Source organism: Lethenteron reissneri, chromosome 46 (genome assembly GCF_015708825.2).
Source record: "Lethenteron reissneri isolate LAM-NWPU_2019-01 chromosome 46, ASM1570882v1, whole genome shotgun sequence".
Taxonomy (NCBI): domain Eukaryota; kingdom Metazoa; phylum Chordata; class Hyperoartia; order Petromyzontiformes; family Petromyzontidae; genus Lethenteron; species Lethenteron reissneri.
In genome coordinates, this window is record NC_083824.1 from 8,998,266 (window position 1) to 9,016,017 (window position 17,752).

General features: G+C 49.3%; 1 protein-coding gene across 2 annotated transcripts in view; it reads right to left on the bottom strand.

The window, feature by feature from the left end:
• The window catches only part of LOC133354056 (transcription factor 12-like), a 97,395-nt gene extending 81,317 nt beyond the window's left edge, over nt 1–16,078 (bottom strand). For both annotated transcript variants that reach the window (XM_061570604.1, XM_061570603.1), the window contains exons 1-3: nt 14,812–16,078; nt 14,278–14,372; nt 9,787–9,859 (exon numbers count right to left, since the gene is read on the bottom strand). In XM_061570604.1, the coding sequence (XP_061426588.1) occupies nt 9,787–9,859; nt 14,278–14,372; nt 14,812–15,103 (460 nt within the window). In that variant the 5' untranslated portion in view covers nt 15,104–16,078. The remainder of the gene's footprint in view (nt 1–9,786; nt 9,860–14,277; nt 14,373–14,811) is intronic.
• Nucleotides 16,079–17,752: the final 1,674 nt, after the last annotated feature.

Below are 17,752 nucleotides of genomic sequence, written 5' to 3' on the forward strand. Positions count from 1 at the left end.
TCGAGTCAGACTCGAGTCATGAATTTGATGACTTCAGACTCGACTTGGACTTGCATAACAATGACTTTGTCCCACCTCTGAGGTGTGGACTCGAGTCATGTGACTTGGACTCGAGTCAGACTCGAGTCATGAATTTGATGACTTCAGACTCGACTTGGACTTGCATAACAATGACTTTGTCCCACCTCTGAGGTGTGGACTCGAGTCATGTGACTTGGACTCGAGTCAGACTCGAGTCATGAATTTGATGACTTCAGACTCGACTTGGACTTGCATAACAATGACTTTGTCCCACCTCTGAGGTGTGGACTCGAGTCATGTGACTTGGACTCGAGTCAGACTCGAGTCATGAATTTGATGACTTCAGACTCGACTTGGACTTGCATAACAATGACTTTGTCCCACCTCTGAGGTGTGGACTCGAGTCATGTGACTTGGACTCGAGTCAGACTCGAGTCATGAATTTGATGACTTCAGACTCGACTTGGACTTGCATAACAATGACTTTGTCCCACCTCTGAGGTGTGGACTCGAGTCATGTGACTTGGACTCGAGTCAGACTCGAGTCATGAATTTGATGACTTCAGACTCGACTTGGACTTGCATAACAATGACTTTGTCCCACCTCTGAGGTGTGGACTCGAGTCATGTGACTTGGACTCGAGTCAGACTCGAGTCATGAATTTGATGACTTCAGACTCGACTTGGACTTGCATAACAATGACTTTGTCCCACCTCTGAGGTGTGGACTCGAGTCATGTGACTTGGACTCGAGTCAGACTCGAGTCATGAATTTGATGACTTCAGACTCGACTTGGACTTGCATAACAATGACTTTGTCCCACCTCTGAGGTGTGGACTCGAGTCATGTGACTTGGACTCGAGTCAGACTCGAGTCATGAATTTGATGACTTCAGACTCGACTTGGACTTGCATAACAATGACTTTGTCCCACCTCTGAGGTGTGGACTCGAGTCATGTGACTTGGACTCGAGTCAGACTCGAGTCATGAATTTGATGACTTCAGACTCGACTTGGACTTGCATAACAATGACTTTGTCCCACCTCTGAGGTGTGGACTCGAGTCATGTGACTTGGACTCGAGTCAGACTCGAGTCATGAATTTGATGACTTCAGACTCGACTTGGACTTGCATAACAATGACTTTGTCCCACCTCTGAGGTGTGGACTCGAGTCATGTGACTTGGACTCGAGTCAGACTCGAGTCATGAATTTGATGACTTCAGACTCGACTTGGACTTGCATAACAATGACTTTGTCCCACCTCTGAGGTGTGGACTCGAGTCATGTGACTTGGACTCGAGTCATGAATTTGATGACTTCAGACTCGACTTGGACTTGCATAACAATGACTTTGTCCCACCTCTGAGGTGTGGACTCGAGTCATGTGACTTGGACTCGAGTCAGACTCGAGTCATGAATTTGATGACTTCAGACTCGACTTGGACTTGCATAACAATGACTTTGTCCCACCTCTGAGGTGTGGACTCGAGTCATGTGACTTGGACTCGAGTCAGACTCGAGTCATGAATTTGATGACTTCAGACTCGACTTGGACTTGCATAACAATGACTTTGTCCCACCTCTGTCCTCCCCACTTAAAACGCCCCCCCCCCCCCCCCCCGTTCAATCACGGCCTACAACCTACAACCGTGCTGCCACATCTCACCCACTTTCCCACAAATCGCAAGCTGCCACCTGCGTTTTATGCCTGTAGATAAACGTGCAGGAACGCGCGGTATCAGATCCGCACCTGATGCCAAGGCCGGGTCTCTTTCTTCCCCTGACTCTGCCGGGACAGGTGTGCAGTGGGGGGAAGGAGGAGGAGGGGAGGGGGGGAGCAAGTAGGGGAGGTGTGGGGCATGAGTGTTTGCCGGAGCCCAAGGGCCAGAGTCATGGCACTCGCACACATGGACACACACACACGGACACAAAGATCCCCCGTATAGCCTTAACAGACTGTAGGGGCAAGTGCTGTTAGCGAGCACCTATGAAGGCCGGAACACTACACGAGGGGGTGGGTGCCCAGCACCACCCCCGACCTCCTTTGTCTCCCCAGTGGCGATGTTTACACACCCCACTAGGTACTCATTTGAGGCTGAGTAGACCTAGGGGAGGCCCAGGACCGGTTCAGATAATCGTCACTGGTGTTGGCCGTGAGCGGGAATCGAACCCGGGTCGCTAGGTTCATAGCGCAACGCGCTAACCGCTACACTATCGCTCCCCACACACGGACACACACACGGACACACACACGGACACACACACACACAGGGACACACGGACACACACGTGCAGCAGCGACGCGAAAACCGGGGACGTGCCGCAGGCTACCGGTTTGGCACGGCAAAAACCAAAGACTCTTAAATGCTCACTTTGACGTGACACAATAGCATCATTTGTCAGCCGTTCCTCCTCGTGGCACGGCGGACAATTTTCTTCTTTCGTATGGCATTTAAAGAAGCAACGGGCGTTGATTTTAGAAAGCCCATTTTCTGGTGTCTGGGGTCTCCAGACGGATTGCAATGGAGAGTGGAGATACAGAGTTAGATTTTTTTCCTTCTTGGTTCTTTCGGTAAAGTCACGTAGAAGGGAAATAATAAAGTAATAAAAATAAGACATAATAAAATACAATTCTCACGACGTTTCGGCCACAACGCAAGCAGCCGTCCTCAGGTGAAGGAACAGGGCTGTCGGAAAGACAGCGTCCGAATGAACACCACCAAGCTTGGCAGCTATAGAGTTGCTCCCGAGTTTCTTCGCGCCGACGGACGAACGAATGTTATTTAATAAAATGTTTGAGTCGCAGTGTGTGTAAGTTTGATTCTTGCGCACAGCTAACATCGGTGAAGATTATCTGAACCCGTTCTGGACCTCCCCTAGGTCGACTCAGCCTTAAATGAGTACCTGGTGCAGTGTATAAACATCGCCACTCGGGATAAAAAGGGTGTGGTGCTGGCCACCCACCTCCTCGTGTGCCTTCATAGATACGTGCGAACAGTACTTGTTTTTGTGTAAGATTCTATCTTGGTTTGTGTACATCTGAGCTTAGGTTTGTCTGTTTAAATCCCTGTGCATATCTGTGTGGGTCGATGTCTCCGTTTGATTTCCGTCTGGTGCAGTCCGTGTCTAACCAAGCTTCTTTCTGGATATCTTTCTGTTCGAGTCTCAATGTCTTTCGAAGTTAATACTCTCTGCCCAGGCTGGTACGTACGTATGTCGTATGTTTGAGTTTCTCTGTGTATGCCCGTGTATCTTAGCTTCAAATCTAGATGTGTCTGTCTGTTTGAGCTTTTGTTTAAGATGATGTCCACATGATCTTGTCTGTCTGTACGAGTCTTGTTATTGCCATGAGAGTAACTATGTTATTTTAAACAAACGAGTTATGGTCTTCATTTACAACAGTGGTCATTTCCATTGTCTGTTGCGGTAACAAAAGTTAAATCATAAAAAAATATGGGGGTCGTTAACATGTATACTAAACACTCAAAGGTAAAGGTCCCCCGTATAGACTTAACGGACTGTTGGGGCAAGTGCTGTTAGAGAACACCTATGAAGGCCGGCAGGGAGCACGAGGGTATGGGTGGATAACACAATGCCCGGCCGCCTTTGTCTCCCTAGCGGTGATGGTTACACACCGCACCAGGTACTCATTTGAGGCTGAGTCGACCTAGGTTCGGTTCAGATAATCGTCTCGTGAGCGCGAATCGAACTCGTGTCACTGGGTTCGTAGCGCAGCGCGCTAACCTCGACACTACTGCTCCCCAGACGTAAGCAGATGGACACACACACACAAAGATAAAGATTCGCAAAATAGCCTTCATGGCCTGTTGGGGAAAGTGCTGTGAGCGAGCACAAATAATTGCAAGCGCGACGGGGTGGTGTAGGCAGCACCACGCCCTGCCCCGTTCGTCTTCCTCGTGATCAATTTATCACACCACACCAGGTACTTATTTAAGGATGAGTAAACCGAGGAGATGCACAGGACCGGTTCAGATAACTGCCAATGGTGTCATAAGTATTTCCTCTGCTAAATATGAATATAGACTCAGGGAGGGGAGAAATTTCCCCCTCACTGCACCCCCCTCCCCTTGGATCCACCACTGCACATACAGACTCACACAGACACAGACTCACACAGACACACTCACACAGACTCACACAGACACACACAGACACAGACTCACACAGACACAGACTCACACAGAATCACACAGACACACTCACACAGACTCACACAGACACATGCACACACACAGACTCACGCAGACACAGACTCACACAGACACACTCACACAAACTCACACAGACACACTCACACAGACTCACACAGACACAGACTCACACAGAATCACACAGACACACTCACACAGACTCACACAGACACAGATACATGCGTACACACAGACTCACACAGACCAATTCTCACACACGGACTCACACAGACACATGCACACACACAGACTCACACAGATACATGCACACACACAGACTCACACAGACACAGATACATGCACACACACAGACTCACACAGACACAGATACATGCGCACACACAGACTCTCACACACACAGATAGATGCACACACACAGACTCACACAGACACATGCACACACACAGACTCACACAGACACAGATACATGCACACACACAGACTCACACAGACACAGATACATGCGCACACACAGACTCACACAGACACAGATACATACGCACACACAGATTCACACATACATACACACACAGACACGGATAAATGCGCGCACACACTCACACAGACATTCGCACACACAGAGACAATCACACAGACATACGCCCGTAAAGAAACACACATAGGCACACAAAGTGACACACGTAGACACACAAAGACAGAGATCCCCCGTTTCAGCCTTAACTTTTGTTACGCGAGCACCTATGAAGGCCGGCACAGTAAACGGGACGGGGGGGGGGGAAGGGTGGCCAGTACCACGCCCGACCGCCTTTGTCTCCCCAGTGGTAATGTTTAGACGGCGCACCAGATACTCATTTGAAGCTGAGTCGACCTTGGGGAGGCGCAGGACCATTTCAAATAATCGTCACTGGTGTTGACCATTAAGTGGGAATCAAATTCGGGTCGTCGTGTTCGTAGCGCTAACCGTGACCCTACCGCTCCCCAACACGGAGCCGTTCAGACACACACACACAGCACACTCACACAGACTCACACAGACACACACACACAGCACACTCACACAGACTCACACAGACACACACACACAGCACACTCACACAGACTCACACAGACACACACACACACAGCACACTCACACAGACTCACACAGACACACACACACAGCACACTCACACAGACTCACACAGACACACACACACAGCACACTCACACAGACTCACACAGACACACACACACAGCACACTCACACAGACTCACACAGACACACACACACAGCACACTCACACAGACTCACACAGACACACACACACAGCACACTCACACAGACTCACACAGACACACACACACAGCACACTCACACAGACTCACACAGACACACACACACAGCACACTCACACAGACTCACACAGACACACACACACAGCACACTCACACAGACTCACACAGACACACACACACAGCACACTCACACAGACTCACACAGACACACACACACAGCACACTCACACAGACTCACACAGACACACACACACAGCACACCGACACAACTCTACACGACGGAGGGGGAGGGGCATTCTTTCTTAAAAATGCAGTCCTGGCGGCCATCGCGTGGGGAGGATGGGGCTAAGTGGGGTGGGTCACCCTCGGTCAGACATCACACGACCAACAGAGACACCCTGCCTCCCAAACACTGGGACCTCCTGCACGCCGCTAACCTCCTGGTAACGTAATGACATTCTAATCCACTGCTGGACTGAGGCCTCCTTATACCATGTTAATCGTAGGAGTTGTTTTTGCCATACTTCTCCATGTTATACTGGTAGGAACCACCTGGTTCCACCAGCCCACAGGGGATTATTGTGTCCGTCCGTCTGTCCGTCGTGCAGCCAAAAATGGGAGGGCTGGGTGGAGAGGGGAGGATGGGGAGGGGCTGGGTGGGGAGGGGCTGGGTGGGGAGGGTGGGGTGGGTGGGGAGGGTGTGGAGGGGCTGGGTGGGGAGGGTGGGGGGTGGGAGGGGCTGGGTGGGGAGGGGAGGGGAGGGTGGGGAGGGGCTGGGTGGGGTGGGTGGGGAGGGGCTGGGTGGGGTGGGTGGGGAGGGGCTGGGTGGGGAGGGTGGGGCTGGGTGGGGGGTGGGAGGGGTGGGGCTGGGTGGGGAGGGGCTGGTCACCCCGTGGTGCCCTTATAAAACTCAACGTTTACCCTACTCACGCCGGCTTGTGCCCGCCCTCACATTCGGGCATATTTGCGGAATACACCACGCCGCCGTTGACCCTGCAGGCCATTGACCGAGCAACCCAACGTTCCTACCAACTCCCTCCGCAGGAATGTGTTTTGGGTTATGGTTGTTGAAGGGAGCAAACTAGAGCTGTTTAAGGCATCGCTCGCTAACTGATGTGAGCCTTGCCCGGGAATCACCCAAGTCATGGCACACGATAACTTGTGTATTGGTAATGCGGCTGAGTGGCGCAATGGTCATAGCACTTTGCTCACAATTGGAAAGTCACAAGTTCAAATATCAGTTGCGGGTTGTCCGAGCGTGTTAATCGTCCTTACAGAGTCGATAAGATGAATACCCACTTTGTGGGATATAACTGTAGAGCTGTAGAGGAGGGGGGAGGGAAGCTTTACAGGGAAGCCCATTTCATTCATTGCACCATGGCTCATGCCAACCACACTGCATCCAGTCTGATGGTATCCTTGGAGCGGCAGCAGAGATCGCAAACGGGTTTTGATTCCTTACCCGTACCCGTACCCGGCCGCACCAGGGTCGCAAACGGGTACCCGTACCCGGCCGTACCCGTACCCTACCCGTACCCGGCCGGGTAGGGTACAGGTATCGGGTACCTGATTGCGACCTCTGGGATGAAGCCATGTTGCAGGCGCGGGTGGGTTGATTCTAGGAACTTGAATTGTGAGAAGAGACAAGACGTTGGGAAATGAGTGACAAACAGTTACTCACCAGTGACTCACGGCCTACCCGTATCCGTACCCGGCCGCACCAGGGTAGCAAACTGGTACCCGTACCCTACCCGATACCCGGCTATCCGTACCCGGCCGGGTACGGATAGCCGGGTATCGGGTAGGGTACGGGTATCGGGTACCCGGTTGCGACCTCTGAGCGGCAGTGGATATTGCTGGTCCTGAGTCTCCGTCTACTCTGTTTAGCGGACAAACCAAGCAAAGCCTCCACACAACACCGAAGCACTCCCCCCCAGCTCCACACACACACAGAGCCATTTCATTGAGACAACGCTGCCCGCCCCAGCGTTCTTCACCTGTGGCGTGCGCTGCCACCGCTGCTGCAGCACCGTCACCATCGACGCCTAAACGAACTCATTAATTCACAATTACGCGTCGGGTGTCCTCGTCGCCGGGTGAAAGTGCGATGAGTGTGGCCGGAGTGGTGAACCCAAGCGACCGAGGTTTTGTTTGCGCACCTGTGACCAATCGACGCGGGTTCGGGGCTTATTAACACGGCAGCATTCCTGCTCGGCGTGTTATTGCACCGCGCAATCACAGCAACGGCCTTCGCGGTGGAGTCAAGCGGCGGAGTTAAGCGGCTGCCCCCACCCCCCAACGCGAACCAGGGCGAAATGTTAACTACTTTGGCTGGTATACAAGAGGTCGTTGGTTCGACCCCGACCTTGACGCCTGTATATTTGGAGTTTGTATGCTCTCCCCATTCTCGTGTGGATTTTTTTTCTCCGGGTCCTCCGTTTTTTTTTTCCCCTCTATATTTACAAACATGCGCTTTGAGTATTTGGCTGCGAAAAATGTCCACACGATGATGAGCCAATTCGTTGAGCTATCATTTGTGGGAGCCAGGTCGCTTCTGAAAAATATCTATATAGCTCAGTTGACCGATAGGAGCTGGCAGCACGAAGGCCCAGTTTGGTGGCCTTGCCCTATCTCTGAGCCGACCATCATTACTGACACCAGCATAGGTGTCAGTAAACTCCTGGTGAGAACCGGCACTCCCCTCGACTGATTATTAGCAGTGCCGGATTAAGCTAATCCGGGGCCTGTAGCATATGGTGTTATAAAGGGGCCGTAAAAAAACATAAATGTTTTACTTGCATAGTAAATTGTATTTTTTCATTTGCTATACAGCCAGATAATACGACAAATCGCTAACCTTAAACACCCAGTCGTTCAAAAAAGTTGAAGGCAGTACAGTACTATAGTAATAGAGCAAGAGCAGAATCACTGAACCGGCATTGATAGCTTGAAAGCGTTTAGCGCGGGGCCCTTGAAAGTGTGGGGCCCGTAGCTACTACATGTGTAGCTACTACATGTGTAGCTGCTACATGTGTAGCTACTACATGTGTAGCTGCTACATGTTTAGCTACTACATGTGTAGCTACTACATGCGTAGCTACTACATGCGTAGCTACTACATGCGTTGCTACTTTTGCTGCTAGGATAATCCAGCACTGATTACTTGGCATGGAACTATTAACTACCCACACCCCAAACCAGCGATTCGATGAAGTGTCAGTTTTATTTAGTTTTTTTGTTGTTGTTTTAATGGAGTTTTGTTCACCCCAATAGCCTAAATTTAGCATTAGCATTCGAGGTGCATTGTTTCACCCACACAAGTAATATGATTGTCACAAATAAATACAATCACATTTTTTTTTTACATTTAGGAGATTATAGCACTTCATATCGCCCACGACTAGAGGGCCCCGCCACTTTGAAAATGACCGAAAATTACATTTATTAATCACTGCAAGCATCTAAGCCATACTAAGCAGTTATGAGCTGAGGAAGGGCAATACTTTAAAACTGACAACACTGTGTTTCTCATTTTATGGAGCCAAGCAAAGGTGAGCCACGGCTATTTTGTTTGCGTTGTTATTGGACAACGCTGCCGAAGGTCTGGCATGATGTGTGGTTGCCCGCCAAAAGGTGTTTGAAAATCATACTTGGCCCTCCATAAGGAAAATGCTCCTCGCCCCTACTATACGGAGAATAGAACGACGGCCGTCAGTCCCGTATTGGGATCCTGTCCCTGCTGTCAGCAATGCCGGTACCTTTGGACTGACAATTAGGTGTGTGCGGTGAACGTGTTGTTGCATTGTGGGCAAATAAGGACACACAACGCTTGGCCCAAGTGCTTCTGGGCTCCGCGCCAGCAGCAAACAGCTCAGTAATGGCCGTCGGCGCTTCCCCACACAGAAATAAAAACCGCTAGCAGCTCACAGCACCTCTGCATATTTCAAATTTTGTGCGCACGTTAACGGAGGAGAAATGTTCGTAGGGTGGTGTGTCTGATGCAAGATAAAAGCATTTGTTAAACATCACTGCCGCATCATAGCAGACAAGGCCTCCTACGCTATGGTATTGGTTCAAAGTCATGGACAGCTCGCTCTCAGCTCTCACTCACCATCACTACCAGTAAGCCATATGGCTGATGCTCACCAATACCACCACACAGCCCTGCTCATCTCCATGCACACCAAAACTACCCCATTCTCACACCCATACGCATGAGAATCACTACCTCACAGCTTGTTCACCACAACGCTTACCATCATCACCACACCAACACGCTCACCACCAGCACTCACCACTCCTCGTCCACACTCACCGGGACCTCCAGGTAGACCGCTGCAGCGGGGATGTGGCCCGCATGGCGACTGCTCACCCGGTGGAGAGAACATCTGCACGCAGCACAACACACGCGCGCGTGGCGCTCTCAATGCCCAGCGAGCATCACCAGCATCCAGCATCATTGCCCTTGGGATGCACTTGCTGGGCGGTAGAGTGGCACACTTGCGCCTCGAAACAAGAAGCTCCTGGGTTCGGGTGCCGACTCGGGCTCCTTTCTCAGAATCTGAATATTTATATACGGAGGAATCCGATGAACTATGAAGCTCTTTTTCACAGGTGTCCAGTAGGGGAAGGTGAAAACGTTACAACAATAAAAAAAACAGGAGTGCAAAGTATAGGAAAGGTAAGCAAATCACTAACAAAAATACAAAAAAATGTTTTATCAAGTAAAGCCCACTGAGTTGTCGCTTCTCTTTTAGAAGCGACCTGGCCACAAATGATAGCTCAACGAAGTGGCTGATGTTGTTGAAATGTATAGCAGCCAAATAATTTAAATAATGTAAACGATCTAAACGTATGTTTCTGTGTGGAGTTTGCATGTTCTCCCCCTGTTCTGCATGGGTTTCTTTCTGGTTCTGCAATCTCCTCCTATAACTAACAAATATCCCAAAGCTGAAAAATTACCTGCAAATTACTCAACTGGGATTACACACCGAAGCAATATCTCCCACTTCGGCAAAAAAAAAAAACTTGGCAGGACACTCTTGAAAAAATGTCTTGAGACTCAGTGAGGCTATACTGGGTAAACAAGTGTAAATTATAATAATAACCCTGCATCACCACCCACCTGGCAGCTCACACACCTTTCTCAGCTCATCCACACAAGGTCAAAGCGATGTATTGCTCAAATAAGCATCGCAATGTGCTCATCTCGTGTTTACAGCCCTGATCCAGTGACGTAAATTCTACATTCCTATGGTGGGGATGAGTCTATCCAAAGGACGAATGCTCTAGAGGAGTCGTACAACCATAGCTGCCACTGCTATCCGGGGGCCTGAAATAAAAAAATATAGCTATATATGACCAATGTATGAAATTATTATGTATTGTGATTATAGTGCGCTGCTACTGCTATTGTTAATCCGGCTGTTATGGATTGGCTTATACAGCTCGCGAAGGATGCTGGGTTTAGTGATGTGTGTTGTGTGTGTCGCTATTGTAAACTTTTAATCACATTTGTTGGGAAAACTGTTACGTTGTTTATATAGCAATGTTTTAGTAAGTTTTAGAGGGGTTTGGTTTGGCCCGATTTTTTTATTTAGCGTAGATTTATACTTCAAATTTTGATCTGTATTGTATTATGATTGTTATTGGGATCAAACATCGAAATTCTATTTTTTGCACTTTTTGTACGCAGCATGGACGGGTTGTGCTTTTTCTGTAGGATTTTATTGTTTACGTATGTGATGTTCAGATTTGTGTACAATTAATTTTAGGTGTATCTTGTAATTTTATTGTTGCGGTTGAACCCAAATCAAGAGCCGAATGGCTCACAGGGTAAATCCTAATAAATGAACTGAACTAAACTGACTTTCACACAAAGTGATAATCATTTTATCAACCCGGAGAGATTACGGGCCGAGTCAACACCACAACCAGGATTTGCCCTGGCAACCTCCCGATTGCGAACCGCTCGCTCTACCGCCGAGAAACCTTGCCGGTAAGGCCACACCGGTGCGGCGGGAGAGAGCAACGCCGAACAAGTGACGCAACACACAACGAAGTAGGAGGAGATGGGCAACACAAGAGCAGTCCCCAGCATCGGGCAGAGCGAGTGTCCGGTTGGGACCGCGTGTGCAGAGGGCCATGACAGAGCTTTCTATGGCAGCCCAAAGAGCATGGGGGGGGGGGGGTTAGGCTGCACGGCGGTTTGATTAGGTGAGCCTCCGAAGCAGAGGCATGCCAAACACGTCCCGTGCACGCTCAGCCGAGCGGCCAAGCTTGTCGGTTTGACTCGGAACACAACTCAAGCGCGCCGAGCGATGATGAGTCAAATAATTAATGCCTCATTTGCATATGCAAATTCCCCGGGTAACGGCCACATTTACAGGCAGCAGCAGAGGTCCCGGCGTCTTTAATGGATTTTTAAACATCGGGATCGTTCCTCCGCCTTCCTGCACCGCCAGCATACTCAACAGTCAATTAACGCGCATCCCCATTTGCATATGCAAATGAGGAGCAGAAAAATGTGTGCAATGGTGTTTGCCGCTCATGCTCATCTCTCTAGGCAGCTGCGGTCAGCTCAAATGATTAGCAGGGAGCACCGAATGCTCGCGCGGCACAAGAGGACGCCTTCATTTGCCGCGTGACAAATAACATTACTGAACACACGCCGGAGTGGCTGGGATGCGTGGACGCTCGCAACAGCAAGTTAAGGACACACGAGCCGGTTAATTTAATGAGCGACACGTCTCCAATACGGCTAGGAGATCCTAGTCATTGGGGATTTAACCGTTCCTTATTTATAAACCAGGCGAGAGAGCCTGGTGAGAGAGCCTGTTGACACACAACGCAAGTCAACATTAGTGGTGTAACATTTCGATGAATAGCTGCTATTCAGGACTGGCGATTCAATTTAAGAGTCGATTATTTTATTGACATGGCAGCCGGTGGCAGCAGGGTTAACGATGAATCCATTACTTTCAACGTATTCTCAATATAACAACATTGATTCTCACACGAGATATTCAATGCGTGTACGTTAGCATACACATTGATATTCATCAATTCATCGATGCATAATTACACCCCTGATAGCCATCATTATATCCCTGATAGCCATCATCAATCTGAAATTTCCAAGGATCACAATCGGTTGACCACGAGTCTACTTCAAACGATGGTCTCTTTGTTTCGTCTTAAAGGGCTTTCACATTTTGCTTGACATCAAATTAATCGTAAGCTTGGTATTCGTGCCATTCTTATGACACGAGGCTATCCCGAAGGCCCTCTGCTTCACAGTCTGCAGAAGTTTCACAGTAGGGGGGGGGGCGACGATGCTAAGTGTTTTGCCAAATGCGTATATTGTGGGTACATTCTTTACTTGGCAAATTTGGACGATGACGTCGGCGCACGTGGTCGACAGCTACAGACCGTCACTTTGACTGTTTATTCAGACGCGCCGATTAAATCGATGCGCCGATTAACATCAGTTCCTAGGCTCGTGTAAGAATGGATGTTTTACGAACTCCTCGTGTGTTTGCAAATAATGGGCTCACGTGTCTGCAGTCACTCGTGCGCGCTACATTCACCACAATGTTGACAGGATTAATTCTTTGAATCGAATCGCGACCTTGAATGGCGTTCATTCATCGAATATTTGAGGAGGGGCGAATCGTTAAAGTACTGTATCCGTCTTGATTTGAAGCTTTCGTGACTGCAGGAATCCATACTCTTTGCTCATTTCGGTAAAGTCACGTAGTTAGAAAATAAATAAAACAAATCACGACGTTTCGATTGCAACACAAGCAATCATCATCATGGCCCAGGTCTCCATTAACATGCTTCCTATGATACATCAATGAAGGCCTCCCCTAGCATTCGCCATCTCTTATCACTTCCCGATCCAACAATCCAACGAGCTCCTGCACACGCGCGGACTTCATCTCGCTCCATCTCCGTGGTGTACAAAACTCTTAGGCGTTTTCCCTCTTTTGGCTGCCACTCCGTCATTCGCCTCGATCACCGGCCATCATCCCTTTTGAGTGACATGTCTTCTTCCCATGCTCATGTACTTTTCTTAACGGTCAATGTTTCTAGCTTGGGTATGCTCTCGAATACACGTGTTCCTCTTCCTGTCTCTCAGTGTAAGTCCAAGCATGCACACCTCCAGGCTAGAAGGGGAGACCTAACAGAGAATTGGTGCCAGAAAGATGCGGCACTACCTAAGCATCGTGGCACAAGACAGAGAGGAAAGTGTAAACAAATGACGAAATGTGCAGTGGACACCTACGGGCCATCTGCCTGTGAATCAAGATGATGATGATGCAATTTCTCAATTTCCTTTGCCACATATCACATCTCGTAATATACAGAGGCTCTCACCTGGTTCAAATTAAAATTACTTACATCTCATTTGTAAAATTTTAAACTGGTGAACCCCAAATTGGTGTCATTAACACAATGTATTACGAGTGTCCCTGCATTTTTAAACACCTTTTATTCTCTATAGGCTGTGGGAGAATAGATTATCAGCATGCAGATGCTGCTGTAGGGCTAAGTGAAATTTGTGGCTTAGAGATGACTGATGCGAAACGTGCGGTGGAAACTGTGATGCTCGATTTCATCAAGGTTTGGTTAGGGTGAGGTTTCATCACTGTTATTCTGTCACAACGAGGTTCTGTTATTTTGAGGTTATGTTAGTGAGCGTCCATTAATGAGAGTCCATCCATGATGCTCCATCACTGTGGGTTTCAACAGCGAGTTTTCATCGTGAGGGTATTTGAGTAAGTTTGCCGAAGCCACTCACCATCTCGAAGTCCAGAAGGTCATTCAGCTCCTTGTCACCGGACATGACCCCCATGTGCCGATTCATTTTGCATCCTCCACTTGCCTGCGCCTGGGCTGCGTGAACCACAACGGGCACCGCACGCACCATTACCGCCGCACCACGAAGAGTACCGCAAAGAACAACATCTTACAGACACCACACCAACGCCGCACGAGCACACAAACACCACGCTTGGCACTGCACTCACTCCTGTGGTCAGTAACACTGTCTCAGCACCGCAACGTCAAGCTAGGGCAGAACATACCATTATGGGAACTAACCGCAACGCCTCCGTCCGTCTGGTGTAGGAACACATCACCACACAGCAATGCGGCGAGCACCAAAGCAGGGAGATTCTGGAACTCCGTCCAGGCTGGATAGGTACAAATGCAGCAGGTTTCCCGTGCACCCCATACCGCCACATTGGGCATGGCCCCACACAACCACAATGCCCCATGCTCAGCTCAATACACACAGGGGGGCAGGGCCTCATGCCCCGTCCTACAGGCATACCTGTCCGGCCACCAAAAGGGTGGCTCCAGTTTCGTCCTCCATGGGGGTCTCCACACAGGTTCCAGGTTCCCGGTCCCAGGTCCCTGTGTCCCTGGCCCCGTCCCCAGGGCACAGGTCCCCCGTGCCTCAGATCTCCAGGTACCAGGTTCCCGTCCTCGCGTCCCAGATGACCCGAGTAATAAGGTCGCAGGCCCCCGTACCCAGGTCCTTGTGTCCTCGGCTCCAGGTCTCCGTTCTCTGGACCACGTGCCGGAGGGCTCAACTCAAAACTTCCAGGACCTGGTCTCCTCATCCAGAGCCTTTGTATCTCCGGCACGCACAGGCCTGCTGACCTCAGAACTTTGTATTTCCGCTCCTGAGGTCCTGGGTGTTCTGAACAAACTCTTCTTGCTTAGGTTCCTCTTGCCACCAAGGTCATATGCCAGGTCCACGTTTAGTAAAGTCCCACGTGCTTTGGCAAGATCTCAATGTCCAACCACCAAAGTGTCCCTTTCTAACCGAGAGAGCACGGGCTCTGGGCTTTCGCGCCCGAGCTTTGCAGGTAACCGGATGTCCTCACCCGGGTCTCTCCGTCTTCACTTCCACGGTCTCCTCACTCAGGTCCCACAGGGCACCGATGCCGGGGCCTCGCGATTCGAACCACAGATCTCCTATCCCCGAGACCACAAATTCCAGTCCCCGGATCCCGTGCCTCGAAAATCCATATTCAAGTTCACAGATCTCCACCCCCCTCCTCTCCCGTCAGCCTCGAGCCCTCAGGCTCCCTCAACCTCCCTGTGTCCCCGCAACCTCAGAACTCGGGTATCTTCTTCACGCAGTGTGCCCCCCGCCTTGAAACTCCAGGTCCTCTGGATGTCCTCACACCCTGATATCGCAAGGTACCCTGTGACCTTACGGTGCCCCCCCTCCCCACTCTCCAAGTCGCCACTCTGCAGGTGTCCACTCACCAGGTGCCTACTCACCAGGTGTCCACTCTACAAGTCCCCACTGCCCAGGTGTCCACTCTGCAGGTGTCTACTCTACAAGTCCCCACTCACCAGGTGCCAACTCTGCAGGTCCCCACTCATCAGGTGCCAACTCTCCAGGTGTCCACTCTGCAGGCCCCCACTCTACAAGTCCCCACTCTGCAGGTGTCCACTCACCAAGTGTCCACTGTCCAGGTTCTCACTCTCCAAGTCCCCACTCTGCAGGTCCCCACTGTCCACTCTGCAGGTGTCCACTCACCAAGTCCCCACTCTACAAGTCCCCACTCTACAAGTCCCCACTCTCCAAGTCCCCACTCTACAAGTCCCACTCTCCAAGTCCCCACTCTACAAGTCCCCACTCTACAAGTCCCCACTCTACAAGTCCCCACTCTCCAAGTCCCCACTCTGCAGGTGCCCTTCTCCCCCCGTGCACTCCGCCGATGTCGCTCTTCCCGCGCGCTCTCCGTCTCTGACCACCGCGCGCGCGCGCAAGCTCCGCCCCCACCCCTCCCACCCCCCCCCACCCACACCCCCCCCCACCAATACCCCCCCACCCAGCCGCAAATGCCGAGCTGCCATTGGTCAGCTTCTCGAGGAGAAGCGAAGCCTTCCTCGTCGCGATTGGTCAACGCCGCGGGGATTCGGAAGTCGCGCGCGCGCACGCGTGACGTCACGCGGCTTCCGACCCACCCCCCCCCACCCCGCGTCTTACGCCCCACTCCCGTTATGGATCGATATCGGGTGTTGAATAAGAGAGATCGATTCTAGATTTGAAGCTTTCGTGACTGCAAGGATTCATATTCTTAGGTTTTTTCGGTAAAGTCACGTAGGTAAAACATCAAAATTAATGAAAATAAAATAAAACAAAAATCACAAATTTTTTTGTTTTATTTTATTTTCATTAATTTTGATGTTTTACCTACGTGACTTTACCGTAAAAACCTCAGAATAAGAGAGATCGATTCCGTTTGATATATACATAGTGCTAAAATCGATTTCGATTACGGTGTTATGATTTAGATTCCGATGCTTCTCTGGGCAATGTTAATAGATTCTTGCTCGTAACGCGATTTCATCGACACAGAGTAAGCGTAGGAATTAAGAATCAGAATAAATTTTTGACTTAAAACTTTGGTGCATGGTTCTTTCGGTAAAGTCAATAGATAGAAAAGGAAAAAATAACAATTAAGTTATAAAAAAAAGTGATATTTTATTTATTTCTATTCACTTTATTTTTATTATTTGATTGTTATTTTTTTTCTATCTACGTGACTTTACCGAAAGAACCATAGAATAAGAATCAGAATTTTGATTTAGAATCCGATGAGCTCTGAAGCTCTTTGCCATAGATGTCCAGTCAATACAAACAAAGCAGTCGATACAGGTAGTCCTCGACTTACGACGGAGATGCGTTACGACGAAAATATTGTAAGTCGAAGATGACTTAGCCTACCCAGGAGTCTTAAAGAATTGTGATAATTTAGCAAAACAGAGCAATTTACAGTACCGTACTGTATCAACTATATACTGTATGCATTTATTAATTACACAGTAAAATGTAAAGTAAAAAAAAACAAGGTACATTCTTGCGATTTAGTAGAAAGTTTTTTCAGGAAACAATCCTATCTGCTATAAAAACTTTTAACATGCATTGAACGTATCGTATCGCTATCGTAAGATTAAAATATCGTAAGTCGGACCGTCGTAACTCGGGGACTATCTGGACACGCAAATAATTGGAGTGAAAAATCGTAACCAAAGTTACTAAATATATCTTCTTGGTTCTTTCGGTAAAGTCACGTAGAAGGGAAATGATAAAATAATAAAAATAAAACATAATAAAATACAATTCTCACGACGTTTCGGCCACAAGGCAAGTAGCCGTCCTCAGGTGAAGAACAGGTCGAAACGTCGTGAGAATTGTATTTTATTGTTTAATTTTTATTATTTTATTATTTCCCTTCTACGTAACTTTA